Below are 20,085 nucleotides of genomic sequence, written 5' to 3'. Positions count from 1 at the left end.
ATCTAACACTTGCGTCTACTATCGTTGTGCTTGGTCTACAATTCATCTATTTAAAAATGGAATAATAGCTCCTGCAGACGTTTAAACTTAGCCAAGAAGGGCCTACTTTAACATGACCAAAGAAGATGTGGAACCAATAAGCTTGGTCAGATTAGAACAAGGCCTACACACATCGTTGTATATAATCTTTACGTATTGACATCACGTTTTCGTTCTAGTAGTTTACAAAAATAAGTAGTCTTGTTGTCCTACTAATTAGCCGTAACATATACTCATGAGAAAACATAGACTGATAATGTATTCTGGTCATCGCCTGTGGGGAGCCAATTTGACTAAGCCTTACAATGTGTGCAGACTTTTTGTTGTTGTTTTTTAAGGAAAGATTGTAATAGGCTATGTTAACTCACTCTGCCTTGTTGTTGTTTCTTAAGGGACAGATGTTAATAGAGGCTATGTTAGCTCACTCTGCCTTGTTGTTGTTTCTTAAGGAAAGATTCGAATAGGCTATGTTAACTCACTCTGCCTGTTTTTTTTTTGGTGGTCAAAATCTTTCACACGATATTACTCCCACTTTCCATTCTCTGATCAAGTGGAAATTTAAATTAGCGCACTTAACTATATGTTCATTGTCCATGACAACACATGAATTCATTTTTAAAATGTTAATTAATCAGTTTGACGTAATTAATTAATTTTTTTAATTTTCTTTAATGGGATCAAAGACTATCATTAGATATAGGCCTTAAGCCACCATCCGGTATGTCTACAATCAAAGACTATCGTTATATAGATAATCATTAGAATTAGATATAGGACCTACCGTCCGGACTCCAATATGTCTTAAGATTGGGATGGGGAAGGTCAAGAGATAAAGGGCCTAACACAACAAAATATTCCTTGAGTGATAGGCTACAATGTTCGTGTGAAAAATTTAGATCTAAAATGTGTAGGTGTAGCCTCTATATTGTAGATCTAGAGTAAATTAACTTTTTGAGATAATCTTTAGGAACTTAAGTACGCCAATAGCTGCCCATATAATCAGTGGCGTAGCAAGGCAGTCTACTTGAGGGCCTGGGTTCCAGAATAGGATAGTGGACTCCTACCCTTTGATCAATGTATGATAAAAACAACAAATGTAGGCGTCGGTACTTTGTTAAAGTCTTTCCTTAGATGTTAGTGTTTATTAGACTTAATAGTTTCGGTTACAACTTCTTACAAGTAGACTCTAATTGTGTCTTATTTTATAAAACACCGACGTTACTTAAAAAAAAAAAAAAAGATTTTTACGTCATACGCATTATGCATTTAGTCCTGCATGTTAACCAATGACTTAAATTCAGCCAAGTCATTGGTTTTTCTTGCCAGCTCAGGCAACCCACTCCATGCTTTAATAGCACTAGGGAACGACTTTTTCAAAGCAATGATTAACAAACAAACAATTATTGTAGTTAAGAGATTCGAAGCGTGCAAAGTGTTCCTTCGATCTCCATTGTACACTGGGTATTGCGAAGGAGTAGCCATGCCGAGGTTATCTGGAGATGTTTTACTTGGAAATGTAGCAGGTGTCAGAGCCGCTTCTGACAAACAGGTTAGAAGTTGGAAAAGCAGGTATGGCAACAAAAAGCGAAACAAACCTAGAAAGGACATAATTTGTTTTAACTGCCATAAACATGGGCACATCGCTAAAGACTGTTGGAGTAGGGCAGAACAGTCTAAACAGAAGATTGCGAGTTCGGATAGGAGGCACAGGTCTGTATCCGACAGTGATGGTAGAAGAGATGACTATGGTAGCGGTAATCGCAAGTCATACAGAGGTAGAAGGCCACAAGCGGGCTATAGTGGTGTAAGAAGAGATGTAAACTCCAGTTGGAGATAACAAATGTATGAGTCGTGTAGATAGCCTGTGAAACATAGCACTATGAGACCGTAGTGTGTAAATAAGTTGGATTTTATTTAAATTGTTAATTCTTAATTAATTGACCTAACTAGTAGTCATAACTAGACGGGTATTAGGTTGTGTTAAGGTATCTTTGAATAGGATATATATGTTATAATGTATATGCGATTGCGTTATTATTAGATTAGCTCATGTTGGTTATTGATTTCGGGTATTATGTATGAATTGTATGTATGTTTGTATGAATAAAAAGGGCATTTATAAGGCGATCATGTAGTTACATCACGAAAAAGTAAGTTTTATAATTTATTCTTTGTATTTGATCATGATCATACATCAGTAAAGAGTTAGGTCGTGTGGGGGCAAGTAAGTGGAGAGAGAAAATAAAATACACTTGTAAATGCCCGAAAGAACGTTAGGTGTATAGTGGGAGAACGAGTATTGATAAATGTCGATTTGTCATATTAGGTAAATTGTCTGTCCTGACGTGTGAGGGAAAGCGGTGTAACCTCTGGAACGTGATGTGATGAAGTATAGATAGACACACCTATAGTGTCAGCGCAAACGAACTATGTCTGCGGTCACCTATGGCACATCACATTGGACAGTATCAGTTAGTGACACTTGAGGGAAATATGGGTTCAGAGGAACTTGATTGTGGACACAGAAAGAGAAGTTGAAATCGCAATCAAGACTCAAATTATGTTGTCTTTTATGTTTCCCTACATTTTGGCCCTTGCACATTGTAAGACTAAGACAGTAGATTAAAAAATTGACAGGCAATTTTTTTTAGCGGGAGGGGGAGGAGTTGTTATGACATGATTAGGAATTAGTTATTTGTTTCGGGAATAAGGGGAAAGTTTTAATTAGCGACAAGTGACGTGACAGATCTTTAAAAAATAAGAACGCTCTAAGTGACGCTAAAAGGAAGACGCTTCTTGTAGAGTAGTAGACTTGAGTACGACATTATTGACATCGGACGATTCCCTTCTTGAGTATTAAACATATTTGTAGAACAACATATCAGCGTCGACTACATATTTGATTGTTTCGGCCTTTCGCCGGTGTTACTGAAGTGTTGAGTTCAGCGTTACTTCCAGTCAGATCTACACTAGACAGATTGTCAAGAATCAACACCGCGCGGAGGCCTTAACATAACAAAGCGGGTGTCCTCAGTCCTGGCATCCTGCTCTTTGTAGCATTTCTTCATTTGTTATTTTATCTTGCCACCTTTTTTAAAGACCCGCCTTAGACATCGGAGGTGGAAGACATTCAGCTTTTTTTCCTGACCATGTTTCACTTCCGTATAGCAAAGTGCTCAACACACAGGTCCGGTAGACTGAAGCTTTAGTATTGTTAGTCAGCAATATGTTGTCCCACACTCTTTTCTGTAGCACTGACATGGTGCCCATTGCTTTGGCTATCCTGTTGTTAATGTCTTTATCCTGTATAGTATTGTTGGATATGATGGAGCCGAGATAGCAAACGTGATCAATAATTTCTACCGTCAAGAGTGGTCCCTGGCGTTCCCGATTACGCCAATCAGCTAGGAACTTATCACCGGTAACTACCACTCTCCGTGTTTTTTTTTCAAAGACATTACTGTCAGAGATGGATGTCCTGGGCGGTAAATTTGCGAGTGCTGGGCTTGACCACACGTCAGTACACGCCTCTCTTCCATACTGACCGGGTCCAAAGGTATGGCAAGCCATCACAATTGGGGGTCAGGTGGCTGGAGGAGTTTGCCAGAGAGCAGTAGTCTTACTACTGTTCTCCCGCCTACGGGGCACCAGGACCGGATTTTCTGTTAGGATTTACTCCCTTAGCCTTAGACCTTGCAGGGACACACACAAGGCAGTGCGGCTATTAACCTATAACAAGTGGTTTGGTTTGTGGGCAGCATGGCGTGTCCGCACGCCGACGGGCCATGCCTGTCTCACATCTTGGGGCCAAACCTCCTCCGAGACCCTTGCAGTTTAGCCTGACGCTTCACAGCCTCAGTTTCCATCTGTCACCACGAGGAGGTACTGCATAGGACTTGCTGTGGAGAGGCTATGTACAGACAAGAGAGACAAAATTGCTCCCCTTTCATTTAAGCCTGCGGTGGCAACAAGTTAAGCTACCACACTATTATAGACGCTTCACACAGCCTTTGGACAGACAAGTTACTTATATATATATATATATATATATATATATATATATATATATATATATATATATATATATATATATATATATATATATATATACCTAATTCACTAGAGATATTCTCCAGTTTGTCGCTGTGTTTTCCAACATTTCTGACCAACTTTCGATTGCGCTAACACTTTGGGACAATAAGCAGAATGACGTTTATAATTTTTCTTTTTTTTTTTCCTGATTGATCAATGCTTATATAATGCTTATATAAATATTAAAATTGGCGTTCTTTTCCGTTTAAAGAACACAAAAGTGTTAATTCCTTAATCGCATAAAGTAGGCCTATGTTAATCACATTGCTCTCAGACTATCATTTAAGCCTAAGCGTATACTGACTATCACCTTGTATGACGTAATGTAGAATGTCCCATAAATTAAACGTATACCTTATTGAATTAAAGAAAAACCCGTCTTGATAAGCTGTGAGCAAAATAAATAAATACACTCTTGCATCAAGATATAGTAATTTGAAAGTTGTCAATCACTGCTGACGGCATTTTCAAATTGCGTTTTGCACAGTAAACATAGTGTAGGCTACTCGATCATGGGCTACTATTATCTGCTTTGGTTCAAATATTACCCAAAAGGCTATTCTTTTATTTTCGCCGCAACTTTATACATTTCCATAGATTTACATCCTTATTAATTGTGCGATTTAAGTGGTTTGTAGGCCTACTTTTTTTGCTATTTTATAAAAAGTTTTTCAAGCATTAGATTATATAAATATAAATATTATATAAATATATATTTTTATAGACACTTTTTTTCTATTTATTAAAATTAACTGTGTGGACCCCTATTGGTCATGGGGCCGGGTTCATTGAACCTCTTCGCACCATGGCTGCTACGCCACTGCACTGTCTAAAATTATTTGACGAAGCCAGCCATGACAATGGTTAGGCCTACTTCTACTCTTCTGTAGGTCAAAGTTCAAATTGGATCTGGTCTATACTTCTATACTGTAACTATAAAACTGTCTATACTTATAGTAAACCTACTAGTATAGATAGAGTTTTTAAATAAAAGATTCTCAAAATATCGTTTATGAAATTTGCCATCAGGATTGAGATACAATATAGATCTAGTAAAATCTAGAAAGTTCTATATTGAATATCCTAGAACGGAATCTAGATTTAGATCTAGAATCTAGATTCTATCTACAGTTCTACTGCAAGATGAAGATCTAAAGACTAAAGTCTAAAGATTTACTTGATTTAGAATTCTAGATCTATATATAGAAGTCTATATACTATATAATTATCTAGATAAAATCTGTGTATAAAATAATATTATAATTTATACTAAATTTATAGTTTTAGATCATCTAATGCTGTTACTAGGAAAAGGACGCTGCTCGTCTATGCTTGAGAAAATCACAATCGATTGAGCATCATTGACATTCTCAGCCAAGCATGAACTAGCTTATAAGTATAGGCTACGGCGCTACGCACATTGACAGCCATTATATATGAATATGTGAATGCGAAGAGCGAATGGTTGTTTCTAGATCTACTTTAATCTTATATTGTTGGCCTAACTTTAGAGTCTATATATATTTACTTATTAGTAGCATATATTAAAGCGCAGTAACCAGTGTAGTGTTATTCATTTGCGTAGATTATAGATTTAAAAATCTAGCAGATTCAGAATTTGATATCTGGACTGAGAAAAAAATCAGTGGTAGGCCTGTACTGTTATTGTGCTTGTGTAAATTACTGTATAGCCTACATTAGGGGAGATAAAGTTAGAACTGTTAGATTATATATATATATATATATATATATATATATATATATATATATATATATATATATATATATATATACCATCTACTACATTTCTCCAGTCATAACAAAAGGTCTGAATGAAGAATGATATAGAGTGGTACAGCTAAATAATAAACAGTATTTTTAAATTTCAGAATCAATGACTGCAGAAACAGTACCCAGCAGCAGAATGGAATACTGGGGTGAAAGATGGAATGAATTAGATATTGGCTTTCATGAATCTGCTGTTCATAGGTATTGAATTTTAATATTTTTTTTATAAATGTATCATTAATGTAATATGTTACATATTTTGTAACCAAGGGTTGTAAACAATGATGTCATAAACATAACTACATTTAATGTCTGTCTATATATAGTAAGTCTAAATTTCCACCATCTGTCTATCCATATTTATTTTGTCTAGGATTTTTTTCCATTTCTTATTATTGTTATTTATGGTGCAGTTGTAAAGGTTAAACTGATCACAATATCAGTTATCAGTTGCTTTGAGTTTTGATGTTGGTAACACATTGTACACTAAATGTACTAATAAATGTTGAATAGAATCTATTTTATAAGAGACCTCATTGACTGGCTTTCAGCATTCACTGGCTTTCAGCATTCACTTTTCTGCTTTAGTGAAGTACCTTTTACTTCATCAATTGCAGGTTGATGAACAATTCAGTCTAATGAATCTTGGTTATAATCTATTCAATCTTTCTCTGCTGTTCTAAATTGTCTTATATGGTATAAGTAGGAGTCATTTAGAAATGATTAAATATGAATCCATGAAAAGAATGATTAAGATTAGTTTTTTGTTGATGTTTTATAATTGATAAAGAAATTATTTATTTTTGCTAAATCAGGTTTTCAAAAATACATTTTCATCTTTGTAATCTTTGGAGGAAGAGCTTGTCACATTTTTCTTTTCTGTTTCCACTTTAAATATATTTTTATGTAATCATCATAGGTATGGCTTTAATTTTTAAAAAAGTACCCTTGAATTAAAATAAATTAATAAAAAATGTATTAAATCTTTCAGCTCATGTTCATATTTATCTATGTAATATATTTATAATTTTTTTTTTCTTAATTAATTCTTTCAGAATGTTAGTGAAACATATTGACAAACTTATTCCACAAGGAAAAGCAAACAAGGTCTTTTTTCCACTTTGTGGTAAAACGCTTGATATGAAATGGTAGGCTTTATATGTTCATTTTCTGACACATTCAATTTGTGTTCTAGTAATTATTTATTTTTCCTTTTGTATATTACATGCTACCTAGACTAGATTTGTTGCTCATCTTTATGTGTATATATATAGAGCTAGAATAACCTGCCCAGTGTGCAGCCAAACATTCCAGGGTCACATAGGTCTCACCAACCACATGAGGAGGCATAAAACCCCAGTACAAAGCTCTCAGCTCCTTGGTCATCATTGAACCATGATGGACTAACTATATATATATATATTATACTATTTCCATTTCTATATTATTAGGTTATATGACCAAGGATTCACAGTTGTTGGTGTAGAAGGTGTGAAAAGTGCTATCACTCAGTTTTTTTCAGAGCAAAATATTGATTATACTGAAGAAGATATGAAACAAAATGGAGAGGATTTTAAACTTTTTAAGGTTCAAAACATTTTTTTCTAAAATATGACTACTAAAAGGATAAATTAAATGTGTATTGCATAGAATTTAATATTTATTAACATTTATTAATTTGCCTTGTTTACTGATTATGCTATATACTAAAACAAAAAAAATGTGCTATATACTAAAACAAAATGTCCAAATCTACATACACACTAAATGGCTTTCAGTCACCCCCCATAAGGAGCTCAGCTGCCAAATGAAAAGTGCTTCTAGACTCAATATTTTATCTTTTAAAATCCCATTTTAAAAAAATGTTTGATAAATTAAGTAGTAGTTTGGGTTTTTTTTTTTTATGTTTTTTCACATATTTTAGTCTAAATTCTTTTTCTTCCTTTTTTTTATAATTACTTTTAGAGTAAAGATGGCAGAGTTAAAATCTATTGGATAGATATGCTAAAATTCAATGTGTAAGTATAGCCTAAACTTGTTGGGATTTTTTTTTTATTCAAGGATTTGTTTAATTAAATATTATCTATATGCATTTAACCGAAACTTGAATATAGAAACGTTTAAAAAAAAATATATCAATAAATATTGCATTACATGTACACATAAGTGTGTCATTGTTAATTGCAAAGCAGACAACTTGCTAAAAAGACAAGTCTTATTTTGTACAGTTAGTTGTCTTTGTGAAAATCAAAATTTAAAAAAAGTAAGAAATTACTTGTTCAAATGTTGAGTAAGAATATGCTGATTGTGCAGGTTCTGAGGAATGGAAATCAACGAAACTGCCTGGTCTTTTGGGGAAAATAGCCATCAAATCTACCTGTGAAGTATCTTCACCAGATAAATCCTTATTTTTTACTCTGGCTAATAAAAATTGATAAATCACAAACTGTCATGTGTTTTTCATACATGGCAACAAAAGAAAAATATTAATTGCATCACTTAAGCTTCTTAAAAATAATTGCTGATGTATTGAGATAATTGAGACAAGTTGAAAAAATTGTGCAGCTTATTTTTATTACGATTCCTATGAGGAAAAACCTTTCAAGATCACATTATAACCGCAACTTTGACAATGTTCTCAAGCAATAGAAAATAGTTCAATGACTTAATTGTCATTGGCCTGATAAGGGCAATGATATCTTGAAAACTCTTACACGAGTGGCTTATAACTTTTAAAAAAATGAACATAGGTACAAAAGAATGATTTCTATGTCCATATTTTGAGTTTATTCTGCTACTTTTAAAATCAATAGAATTATTTGAAAGTTGTAAACCTTTCTATTTAACTTTAAGTTATTTTTTAAAGGATAATAATTATATAATTATTATTACTATTTTTTCACACAGAGACTTAGAAGGCAAATTTGATGCAATTTGGGATAGAGGAAGTCTAGTAGCACTTAATAGACAGGATGTACCTGCGTAAGTGTAAAAGAACATTTGTGCATGTTATTCTAATGAAGTATGTATATTGAAAGATAACTTGATGCCCTTTAAGATTTATTCAAGCATAAACTTGTTTGCTTTTGTTATAACTTACAGATACATTCAAATTATTAAAAGTGTATTGAATTCAAAAGGACGTATTTTGTTAGAAGTAATGGAATATGATGTTTCAATAATGAGTGGTAAGCTAATTTTATAATATAGTTTCTTTTTTTTTTTAGCTGAATAGGCAAGTCTTGTGCTCATTATAACTTTTTATTTTCTTATGCGGTAGATGTCTGTAAAAAAAAAACTTCTCTAAACATATTGAATTGAAGTTTTTGTTGAAGTTTATTAACATGTGAGAAAAATAATTCTGTTAAATATTCATTTTTCTGAAAAGATTTAGAATCTCTAAGGATTAATGTACTTAATTCTTAGATTAAAACTTATATACTTTACATCATTAAAACTTATTTGTAATGTTATGAACACCACTACCTACTGTGCAATACCTCAATACTGCTATGGGTGTTTGTAGTCATCATTGTACCATCAGCATCTTATTAACAAACATTCTCATCACTTGAATCAATCCCTATCATTGAGACAGTTAATCCAAGTGAACAATAATAATCTTAAGCACTGACATCTCACAGATGGTGCATTTTAAATGAGGAAATATGTGGTAAGATGGATATGCTAATTGGACATTACGGTGTCCCCATGGCCTTTGTTAAACATGAAAATGCAGGTGGCATAGTCACATACAAAGGCTTTTAGGACTAGCAATAATGCTCCTGGAGGTGCGGTGGCTGAGGGGTAAAGCGGTTGGCTTCCGAACCGGGGACTTGGGTTTGAATCCTGGTGAAGACTGTGATTTTTAATTTCCGGATCTTTGGGCGCCCAGCTCTAATGGGTACCTGACGTTATTTGTGGAAAAGTAAAGGTGGTTGATCGTTGTGCTGGTCACATGACACCCTCGTTGATTTAGGCCACAAAAACCAGATGACCTTTACATCATCTGCCCTATAGACCACAAGGTCTGAAAGGGGAACTTTACTTTTTTATTAATGATGCTCCTGCAATGTAAACTACTATAAAGAAGGAAGAGATGCAGGCTTCAGAAAGGAAGAAAACAAAGTAGAACACTGATTAACTTGTGGTGTTTCAACAGAGAAAGAACAAGTGACCCACTTATTCTTGCTGATAGCAAAAGAAACATAAAATGTCAAGATGAAACCATATCATTATTTACAATCATATTCTTTTGTTGCACTGTTATTTTAAACATTTGCAAATAAAGCAATAGTAATGATTCAAGTTCCAACCACAGGACGCTGGGAAGTTGTCTTTAACCCTTTCCTTTAATTGTATATTCTAGAACTATAGTTCCCCTTAAATTTCAAATTACAGAATGTGGAAATAAAAATAAGCTCTAGTGGCAAGACAGGGTGCAAAAATTAAAATTCATGACATTTGTTACTCTTGGTTTATTGAAGCAAGATTTGAAACCACAGCTATGTGTAAATATTTGTCAGTAATATTATTGAATTTTAAAATTAATTTAACTCTAAAAGTCAAGTTTGTGCAATTAAATTATTCAGTTTTCTAAATTGGAACTGTTTTTATAAAGCTGTAAAAAGAGACACTAGTTGGTCTCAGAATATTACAGGTCAGGTTTTAGAATGCTTCAGTGTTATTAAACACCTAAATGAAGAGAGCATGCAAAGAAAAATTATTTTTGGACTGGTGACTTAAAATGACTATTTTATTACCCTAAAAAAAAAGCAATAGAAAACTATGTAAATAACTCACATTGACTTTATACTACTAAATAGAAAGGATAAATCTTGATTTTATGCCTCACTGAATGTGATGCAAATTCACTTAAATTTGTTTTCTATTGTTAGATGTTAACAGTCCATCTCGGCCACCACCACCTCACCCTATGTATGAAGGAGAGTTGAAAAATCTTTTTGGTAAATCATCTTAAACCTTTGCTTTACATAGAATTTTTTTTTTATTATGTTGTTTTACTTTAATTTTTCTTTTAACAGTAAAACTAAATGCAAATGATTTGTTTTAAAATATCTTTGTTCTTTGTAATGAAATTTATTTAAAATTTATTACTTTTTTATTTTAATTTCTAGAACCAGACTTCTCTCTTGAGTTTTTGGAACGAGCTGGGAGAAAAGTAGCTGGCAAAGATATTCATGTTGCTTATTATAGCATCATTCATTTGCACTAGAAAAAAATGATATTTCATTATGTTTTGTGTGCTAATTAGAAGTTAATCTTTTACTTCAAATGGTATTGTATTCTTATGTCTTTCTTACAAATTAGTCTTTTTATTGTTGTCATATATCTGTCCCCATTGTATACTAAAATGTTTAACTTATTGATGAAAGAATTAACGTTTATTATGATCTTTTGAATGGAGTCAATGGAATAAAACTTTTTGATGTGTTCTTTTCCCAACTCACTTGTTCAATAAAGGAGAATGAACTTAATCCTAGTCTCATATCTTACTGAAGATAAACAAATTATCAAGACTTAATCTGACTCTACCTTGTCCATTCAAGACTTAGTGTAATAGACAAAATATAAAAGAAAAATATCTTTCAGTGACATTAAAAGCTGAATCTAATTTTCATGCATTATAGAATATTAAAAAAAAGGCTAAAGTAAGATGGGTTTTTTTCTTCTTCATTTTTATTATTTTGGAAGGTTCAGGTGGCTAGACCAAAATCTGAGATAAAACTTGCTGTGGTTTCCAAATCAGGCAGCTCTCCATATAGTTTTTCTTCTATAGAGGGGTTATGGGGCCAGTATTTTGTTCGGTCCTCTCGATAAAGAACACAGTTTTGTAGGATGTGGTCAGCATTATCTGATGACATTCCCCAAAGGCAAATTTGTATAGTCCAAATTTTCAGCTTCTGGAACATATATTGTCTCATTCTGTCCAGTTCCGAGACAAAAAAATAGATGTTGGTTGTTACGTGATAGCTTCACCAAAACGAAATTAATTACTAGCATTCCCTCTATACTAAATACATGTCCTTAAAGATGCTTGTTTGGTTTGTTTTTTTTTGTTTTTTTTTACACCAATGATTTTTTTTTTTAATTGTCATTAACATATTAGTTTTATATGTAGTGCTAGCTTGCACATTCCATGTTTAAAATCACATTAATAAACACTAAATATAAAAGATTTTTTTACAATTGCTTATGAATTTTTATGTTACAATTGCTTATGAATTTTTTTTTTTAAAGACACTTGCAGAATATTACATGTTAATGGTCCTTAGAAATTTTTTATTTTTGTTTTGCTTTGTAGCCTATGTTAGATTTCTTAGAATCTTTGTATTTAGACAAACTGTGGCAAGTCCATCCAAAATGTAAATGAAGGGCAGATCGTGATATTTTGAGCACAACACACTCATGGTAATGGGGAAATGAGATGCAACAAGCAAAATATTAAAATACTTTTTTTTTTTTTTTAAACAAAGCTTAGGACTATATTAAGTGAAGGGAGAGTTTTTTTCCCTTTTTTCAATATACAACAAATTTAGTTAAGTGATTAGTTACTTTTTCTTTTTTACTAATTCATGTGTTGTCATCGACAATGAATAATTGTGCAAAATTTGAGCCTAATCCGAGAAAGGGAGTGGCAGAAAAAAATTGTTAAAGAATCCTCACAGACAGACAAAGTGAGTTCATATAAACTTTGTAAAAAGCATTTTGTTTTTTTGAGACATGATTATATTGTCACTATTGATTCTACAGTCAGTGTCAGATTTAAGTAAGTGGACTGTAGAGCCCCACCCTCTTACAAAATGAATAGATCTAAACGCTTGTCATGTTTGTGCGGAAACAGACTAGGACAACTATTTATTTTGCACACTTTGTTCTATGTTGAGATGTGGATGAGACCCTGGGCGGCAGCACACTCTTGCACTGTCATAAATCCAGCCCCATCTGAAGTGATGAAAAGTTAAAAAAAAAAAAATAAGCCTATATGTGGTTTTTAAAATACTTTATTTATGAACAGGCATAGTTTGTATCATGTATGTAGCATGTATGTAGCATGTATGTAGCATGTATGTAGCATGTATGTAGCCTACACCGGATACACACACACAAAAAGACATGTAGGAAATGTCAAATATAATCAATGTTTAGACTTGTTCTGTTATTGGTGTATTCGTATCATCATACGAAAAAAAAAAAAAAAGGATCCAATTAGGCCAGGCTACAAGCGATGGTGAAATCGATTTTTCAGTAGCGTTTTTAGTTTATTATTTTAAAGAAAGCCTTAAGATAATTGTATGAAATTAGGTCTCTTCTGCTTAGAAGATAGCTAAAGGAATAGACCTGCCGCCTACGTCCACACCATCAAGGCTTAATTTTAAATAGAAAAACATTTTTTTAAAATACTTACAGAGCGATTATTTTGCTCTTAATAACTAATGAATGTTAGATTTTAAAAAAATAATTATTTAAACTCTTGAATGAATGCGGAAATAACCGAAAACATATATTCCGTTATAGATAAATATTTTCTAGTTCTCTAGCCAAATTTAAATTCAAAGTAGTTTTCCTAAGTGTGGCCAACGAGCTAGTCATTCTTTTCCCAACTTTATATATATATATATATATATTGGCCCCCTTCAGTCGTAATTATGACTATGGTTCATCTCGCACACTTCCTCTTGTGGCTGTGGAGCCCTATTTTGGAGAGACACTCCCGTCCCTAACCCTTTCGTTAAGCGGGAACTTATGGACATCATCTGTCAAATTTCTAAGAAAATCACTAGAACCGTTTTCGAGATTCATGTCCAGGTTTTTGAGCCCACCCACCCAGAAGTTTCCACGAAGGCACGTCGAGTTAAACAGAGCCAACAGAGTCAGAGGTATGGTAAAATAATACATTGCTATGTTGTTTTGGACGCAAATAAAAGCTTGTCTTCCAGCCCGAAGATGAAGTTAAAGCGCAGTATTTCACTTCGCAATCCTAGCAGTGTTTTTCATATTTTACCACATCCAACGCAGACAGTACCGTTGTCTGCTGGTGGTCATTCATCACTTAAGAGATCTTCGGCTTTCTCTTTCAGAGGCAGTTATATAGCTGCCAGATGTTCTATACCAGTTAAAGGTAAGCTGTGGCCTTAGCTGGTCTTTAAAGCATTTCTGCGAGGCACCTCTGCGTAATGTCTTCCTCTTTTAAGCTCACCAACATAAGTGTCAAATACGTTCTATGCAGTGTGTAAAACGTCATGTGTATATGTGTGTTTACATACAATGTCACATTTTCGTTCATTTTTTTTTTGTAATTAACCAGTTTGAATAAAACTTTGCTGATTGTGTGTGGAAATCAAATATTTAAAACAAGTAATCTAAATCTAGAGTTTAAACCTATATCTAGAATTTAAATGATTGGCTTTCCAACTATTGGCCTATAAGAAAATATATCTAGACCTGATTTTTATTTCAGTAGTCAATGTCATTAGGCATACTATATCATTACTTATCATTATGCAGATTTGTAGGTAGGCGTAGACTTAGACTTGATATCTTATCTTCTAAAATACTTAGGTTTATACAGACGTTACTTCAAAAGACAATAGGCTAAGCCATACTCGTTTCCATGTATTAATTTTTTTTACGAATTTGTTCTATCATATGAAATAAGAAATGGGCCTTTATCTCTGTGTTTCTGAGTATTTTATTGGGGTTTGTATTTGTAAATTATGGTATTACGGCATTAAGCTTACTAGTAGTATTGCTAATCAATTAGTAAAATCACTAAATTTAGAAAGACTTCAGGATAGAAGACTTAAAAGTAAAGTAGCAATTATACATAAAACACTGAACCATGATCTTCAAATACAAAAACAGAATTTAATAAAATACTCAGAAAGACACTAAGATAACCCGCGGCACATTCCTCGTTCCATATGCTAGGACAAGTTTGTACAAATGCTCCTTCTTCCTAGCGCTATTAAAGCATGGAATGGGTTGCCTGAGCTAGCAAGGAAAATCAGTGACTTGGCAAAATTTAGGTCATTGGTTAATATGCATGACTAAATGCATGACGCATAGGACGTAATCATCTTCTTTTTTGAAGTAACGTCTGTAGGCCCTATAATATAAGATAAGATAAAATAAGATAAGATACGATAAGGTCTAATAAAACACTTTAAAGTATTTTCAATAATTTGGATTCTAATGTTGAAAATTCTCCCTTTAGTTTTGTATCTGTAGGCTCACAGCACCCGTTTATGGGAGATGGCACTACGTAGAGGCAAAGAGACACACAAACCGTGTATAGCGGCAATAAATGCATTGAAAAAGGAAGCCCAGTCCATGCATACAGCAGCTAGCAATGACACCGAAGCAGGCAAAGCCGTATCCTCTAATCATGCTCAGGGTAACAAAGACATCAATTTTGGCTGGTTCACTTTGCCAGGCGCTGTACCAGACTCAGAATTAGGTAATAAAAGATTTGTTATAGTGGTAGAGCATCTAAATCAGTGGTTCTCAAACTGTGGCACGCAGCCCTGATCGTAGGGGGGATCCACAGAAAGTTGAAAACCGTATACAATTTATAATAACTTCTTCGCTAAAAGCCATTTCAATGAACTGGCCCATCACTACTGCTTAATATGTCTGTAACTAACTATTCTATGACTTGGCAAAAAACAACAATGATTAATAACAGTCCTGTAACAGAATTGTATTTTGTGCATAAATATCAAATGTATTTATTTTACAAAATAATCAGCGTCGTTCTTTCAATTTCTCTACAGTATCAGATATTATTAAGTCATTGTAAGATGCTAAGACATTTTAAATGGTTTATCTGAATCTATTTGTTTTAAAATTCCGCACGCTCTACTTTAAACGGATAGTAAAGCTCGAAGTAGTTATACTACTAATCTACTCTAGATTCTAGATCAATCTATCTTTCAGAGTCTAGAGCAGACCAGGGAGATCATGGTTTACAACAAGCACCTGCCTCACGAGCTAGCGGTTATCCACAAGATATACGGCCCAATCTGCAGTCCCGAAGCGCAAGTAGGCCACCAAGCCACACAGGAGCTCCACCAGGTCAGACTAATGGTGGGCTCTCATGTGGACCAAACTACCCTTGCCCACCCCCAAAGACTAGCTTAAGACCAAGCACCCAGCAGGGGCAACAGCTACACTTTGGTGCTGCTTATCAGGGAGATGGTTCAGACAGACTCGTTGTGGATCATTCCATCTGTGACATCGGCCAAGGTGAAGGCATGTGTCCAGCTGTAGACGCCATGCAAAGCTGTGATGATGACCACCACATAATAGATTGGCCAATATCCAGCATAGCTCAGGAATACATGAAGACCCAGCGACAGGCAGTTGCTCAAAATAAAGCAAGGTATGTAAATTACATTATAATACATAATCCTTCAACTACTTTTATAGCTAATAATTACTTATCCTGATAATTGTTGTTACCGGTCGTTAACTTGTAACACCAAACTGCTGGTAGACAACTAAACCTTTATAAGAGTAATATGTAATAAGTAAGTAATAAAACATCAAATAACTTAAAAACTTCTTTGTGAACAAGCTACATATAACTATTTTTATACTATAGACCAAATCAGGTTGATAAATGTAATAGGTCTAGACTTTAGTAATAATATCTCTTAACAAAATCTAACTCACTACGTTAACAGAACCTTCCAGTCTCACATTCTGGCGTCGCCTCTCTTAACTATGACCTTTCAATGAATGGGGGACACCTGGAAAGAAAGATCTTTTATATGTCTTTATCCTAGTATGCAAGCAAGAACAATGTCTTCTTGTATCACTATCAGTATCACTCCACCTTCACCCCTATCCCAAAATTCAACAGCCCAATTATCTAACCAAAAAAGAAAAAAAATGAAAGAAATGGCATACGGATGCTTTCTTTCATAAATGTATATTCGAAAATAAGCAATTAAATGTATTAGTCACTGTACATTGGTGAAACAAATGTAAGTTAACAACAGCCGTAGTATCACAGCAGCAAAACTAGGAAACGATAAGACTAAGACTAAGACTAAGACTGCTTTATTGATCCTTACGGAAATTTGTTGTGATTACAAGGACTCGTTTCTCATATAAAGACAACACAACAGAAAAATACACATAAATACAACAGACAACATAAAGAGTTCATTCAGCGACTACACACAGGTATCTTGGTGCATTTCATGTTCCCTGATCAATGAGTGGCGGTGATAGAGTCTGACCGAGTGAGGTACGAACGAGTTTTTGTACCGCTCCGTTCTTGTTTTGATTGACAGCAGTCGCCCACTTCGCGACGACCTGGCGTAGTTCTGATGGAGCGGGTGGCCGTTGTCTTCCAAGATTTTTTCGATTTTTCTTAGGCACGTTTGTTCAAAAAGTTCCTTTAAATGTGGTAATGTTGTGAGTGTAATTTTTGATGCTTTTTTAATGATGTTTTCTAGACGTTGCAACAGTTTAGATGAGGCGTTGCCTTGCCAACAACTTATTCCGTATGTTAGCAGATTTTGTACAGTCGCGCCGTAAAATGTCTCAAGGATCTTCTTATTTAATTTAAAACTGTTGAGTTTGTATAGAAAAAAGAGTCGCTGGGCTGTTTTCTTTGTTAGAGTTCCAAGGTGGTCTTCCCATGAAAGCTTGTTGATATGAGTATCACATAGCTGTTGAACCAGGCCAGCAAAACTGTACAATGAGAAAGTAACACATAGATGTTGAACCACGCCAGCAAAACTTTACAATGAGCAAGTAACACATAGCTGTTGAACCAGCCAGCAAAACTTTACAATGAGGAAGTAACACATAGCTGTTGAACCAGCCAGCAAAACTTTACAATGAGGAAGTAACACATAGCTGTTGAACCACGCCAGCAAAACTTTACAATGAGCAAGTAACACATAGCTGTTGAACTACGCCAGCAAAACTTTACAATGAGAAAGTAACACATAACTGTTAAACCTCGGCAGAAAATCTTTTCAATGAGAAAGTAACACATATGTACTGAAGGGTGGCAGCAAAACTGAACTGTGAGTAAGTAACACAGAGGTACTGAAGGGTGGCAGCAGCAAAACAGCAGCGTGCTGGGTTCAAACTCGGAACCATTGTCCCAGCAGTTTGTAGCGCATACCTTACGACCAGGCAATCGTCTTAACACTGCAGGCCTAAATAACCATAAATGAGGATATCAAGCTTTAAATCATGATGCAGTTGTCACCTTCTTAAAGCATTGCCACATAGCACCCTCTTTAACTCTCGACACATGGATTGGTCAAAGAAATGTTCAGCTTTAACCTCGCATACCTCATTGTTAAGTTTAGTTCCAGCGAGAAGGCCTTTGGCTAAGCGTGAAAGAAAATCATGCCTTTTAATCATGTCTTGGACCGCTAGAGAGAAAGAGACAATGTCTAGTTAGAAATAGATGCCCCGGCATTTTCAAAGAAATATATTTATACATGTAAGCTTTTTATCCATGAATATACACTGTTTATCCATGAATATACACTGTTTATCCATGAATATACACTGTTTCTCTAATAGACCTGGAACACAAGGATGCAAGGTACCGGTACCACCGACTCCACTACCTCCACTTACTTTCGGTGGGTACAGCAAGTCAGCAAGACCTACTTATGAGACCTGGCGTGACCAATGGCACAAGACGAATAACTGCCGCCAGCACAAGCCCCCTTACTATGTCAGTGACAACATTAATTTCAACAACTGCAACAGTGTCACTGACCGTGATGAAGCTATAGTGTCAATGGATTAAAATATACACAAAAGGTAGACATATTTATAACTCTATATACATGTAGGTCTTCACCTACTTTGAATTATACAATCTCATTATTACGATTTTGTAATATCCATAGCCAGGTGTGATTATTTGTAATCATAAAAAGTGAAGAATACAATTCAAACGATGGTCTTGAATTAAAAAAAAAACACTTCCCCTATTGTAAAATGGATTACACAAGACGTATAGATCATTTCTGGAAAAAACAACAACAGCCTAGTAAAACGTGATCTTCCGCAATCCACAGTCTGCATCTCTTGGAGTTACAAATCATTCATGTCACATCACAGTGCTGCACCTTTTGATTAGATAGACTACTTTATAGTAAAGCAAGTTTAGGGTGAAACTTACCACTTAACTACAAATAACTTTATAGACCAAAATTGCAACCCAGTGGTCACTTGTAGGCTAGATGAAGACTCTTTATCCAGTGTTTGTGTTGTCAGCTGGAAGAGTAACGATACTTTCAAAACAACGTCATAAATTGTGAGCATGTGACTACCTGATTGGTCATTCATACAAATTAATGTTCGCAAGTTAGAAAAATATTTAAAATGATGTTTACTTTGCTTCCAGTTTCAAACGAGAGAGTCCCTATACAGACATTCTCAACAGAAGGACGGGAACACGTCTAGTTGCCAGTTAGAAATGTCGCTCTAACTTGAATGTTCTCTACAGTGATCACAGAGTGTCAAGCTTTCTTAGGAAACATTTTTATTATTATACTCTATAGTACCTGTTAATTCTATAAATGACTGTATATAAATACACATATATGGTGTAAATTGAAGTTTGAGATGGCTTGATACATTTCAATAAAATATTCATTTGACCACACTGATGTCTACAATATCAACATTCGTCACCAACTTGTATATTTATCAATAGTAGAATCTGTCCGTTTGAAAATAAAATGTTTTTAAGTGTGTCTGGCTCAATCATTTTGTGATTTAAAAAAAAAAAATGAAATATGAAAAATTATATGAAATCTTAAAAATTGTTGAAGCATCAGCACAATTTTTTTATTAGATACCGGTACCCACTTTTTGAAATATCACAATCAATGTTTAGGCCTATTTATTTCAGAATGAATATAGGTGTTAATTTACTTCAAACTGTCATTGTAGACGAAAATGGATGAGTTTGTCATAAACTTGTTTCATTGTATTAAATGATAGATTTTCTAGATGTTCAAGTTCTTTTGAATCTATTAGTTATCATGCTATAGCTATTTCTTTACCCACCTAATTGTTTTTTTTTTCTCTCAAGTTCTTTCATTTTGAGTGGCTTTGAAGATTTAAACTTTCTTTTCCTCTATTGATAACCTT

At 34.2% G+C, this 20,085-nt stretch overlaps 3 protein-coding genes across 15 annotated transcripts in view; 2 read left to right on the top strand and 1 right to left on the bottom strand.

The window, feature by feature from the left end:
- LOC106077623 (putative RNA polymerase II subunit B1 CTD phosphatase RPAP2) overlaps positions 1-20,085 on the bottom strand; it is a 273,180-nt gene that overhangs the window by 21,003 nt on the left and 232,092 nt on the right. The window lies entirely within an intron of this gene.
- On the top strand, positions 1,620-12,118 carry LOC106077621 (probable thiopurine S-methyltransferase). Of its 9 annotated transcripts, XM_056030967.1 has the most exons (10): positions 5,175-5,294; positions 5,413-5,779; positions 6,021-6,120; positions 6,975-7,067; positions 7,371-7,506; positions 7,885-7,937; positions 8,827-8,901; positions 9,022-9,107; positions 10,818-10,886; positions 11,058-12,118. In XM_056030967.1, exons 3-10 carry the CDS (start codon positions 6,026-6,028, stop codon positions 11,153-11,155), a joined length of 705 nt encoding a protein of 234 aa, XP_055886942.1. In that variant the 5' UTR covers positions 5,175-5,294; positions 5,413-5,779; positions 6,021-6,025; the 3' UTR covers positions 11,156-12,118. The 9 variants fall into 9 exon arrangements, with proteins under 9 accessions (XP_055886941.1, XP_055886944.1, XP_013093806.1 ...); XM_056030966.1 differs by lacking the exons at positions 5,175-5,294; positions 5,413-5,779 and adding an exon at positions 1,620-1,749; XM_056030969.1 differs by lacking the exons at positions 5,175-5,294; positions 5,413-5,779 and adding an exon at positions 4,992-5,060.
- On the top strand, positions 12,264-19,947 carry LOC106077620 (uncharacterized). 5 transcript variants are annotated; one of them, XM_056030964.1, is made up of 6 exons: positions 12,264-12,974; positions 14,022-14,062; positions 15,158-15,400; positions 15,880-16,324; positions 18,499-18,744; positions 19,334-19,947. In XM_056030964.1, exons 3-5 carry the CDS (start codon positions 15,196-15,198, stop codon positions 18,728-18,730), a joined length of 882 nt encoding a protein of 293 aa, XP_055886939.1. In that variant the 5' UTR covers positions 12,264-12,974; positions 14,022-14,062; positions 15,158-15,195; the 3' UTR covers positions 18,731-18,744; positions 19,334-19,947. The 5 variants fall into 5 exon arrangements, with proteins under 5 accessions (XP_055886939.1, XP_055886940.1, XP_013093802.2 ...); XM_056030965.1 differs by lacking the exon at positions 14,022-14,062; XM_013238348.2 differs by lacking the exon at positions 12,264-12,974 and having other exon boundaries at positions 13,942-14,062.

The sequence above is a fragment of the Biomphalaria glabrata genome, chromosome 5 (genome assembly GCF_947242115.1).
Source record: "Biomphalaria glabrata chromosome 5, xgBioGlab47.1, whole genome shotgun sequence".
Classification (NCBI taxonomy): domain Eukaryota; kingdom Metazoa; phylum Mollusca; class Gastropoda; family Planorbidae; genus Biomphalaria; species Biomphalaria glabrata.
The sequence above is the reverse complement of the archived record's forward strand: the minus strand, read 5'-3'. Positions and strand labels throughout refer to the sequence as shown.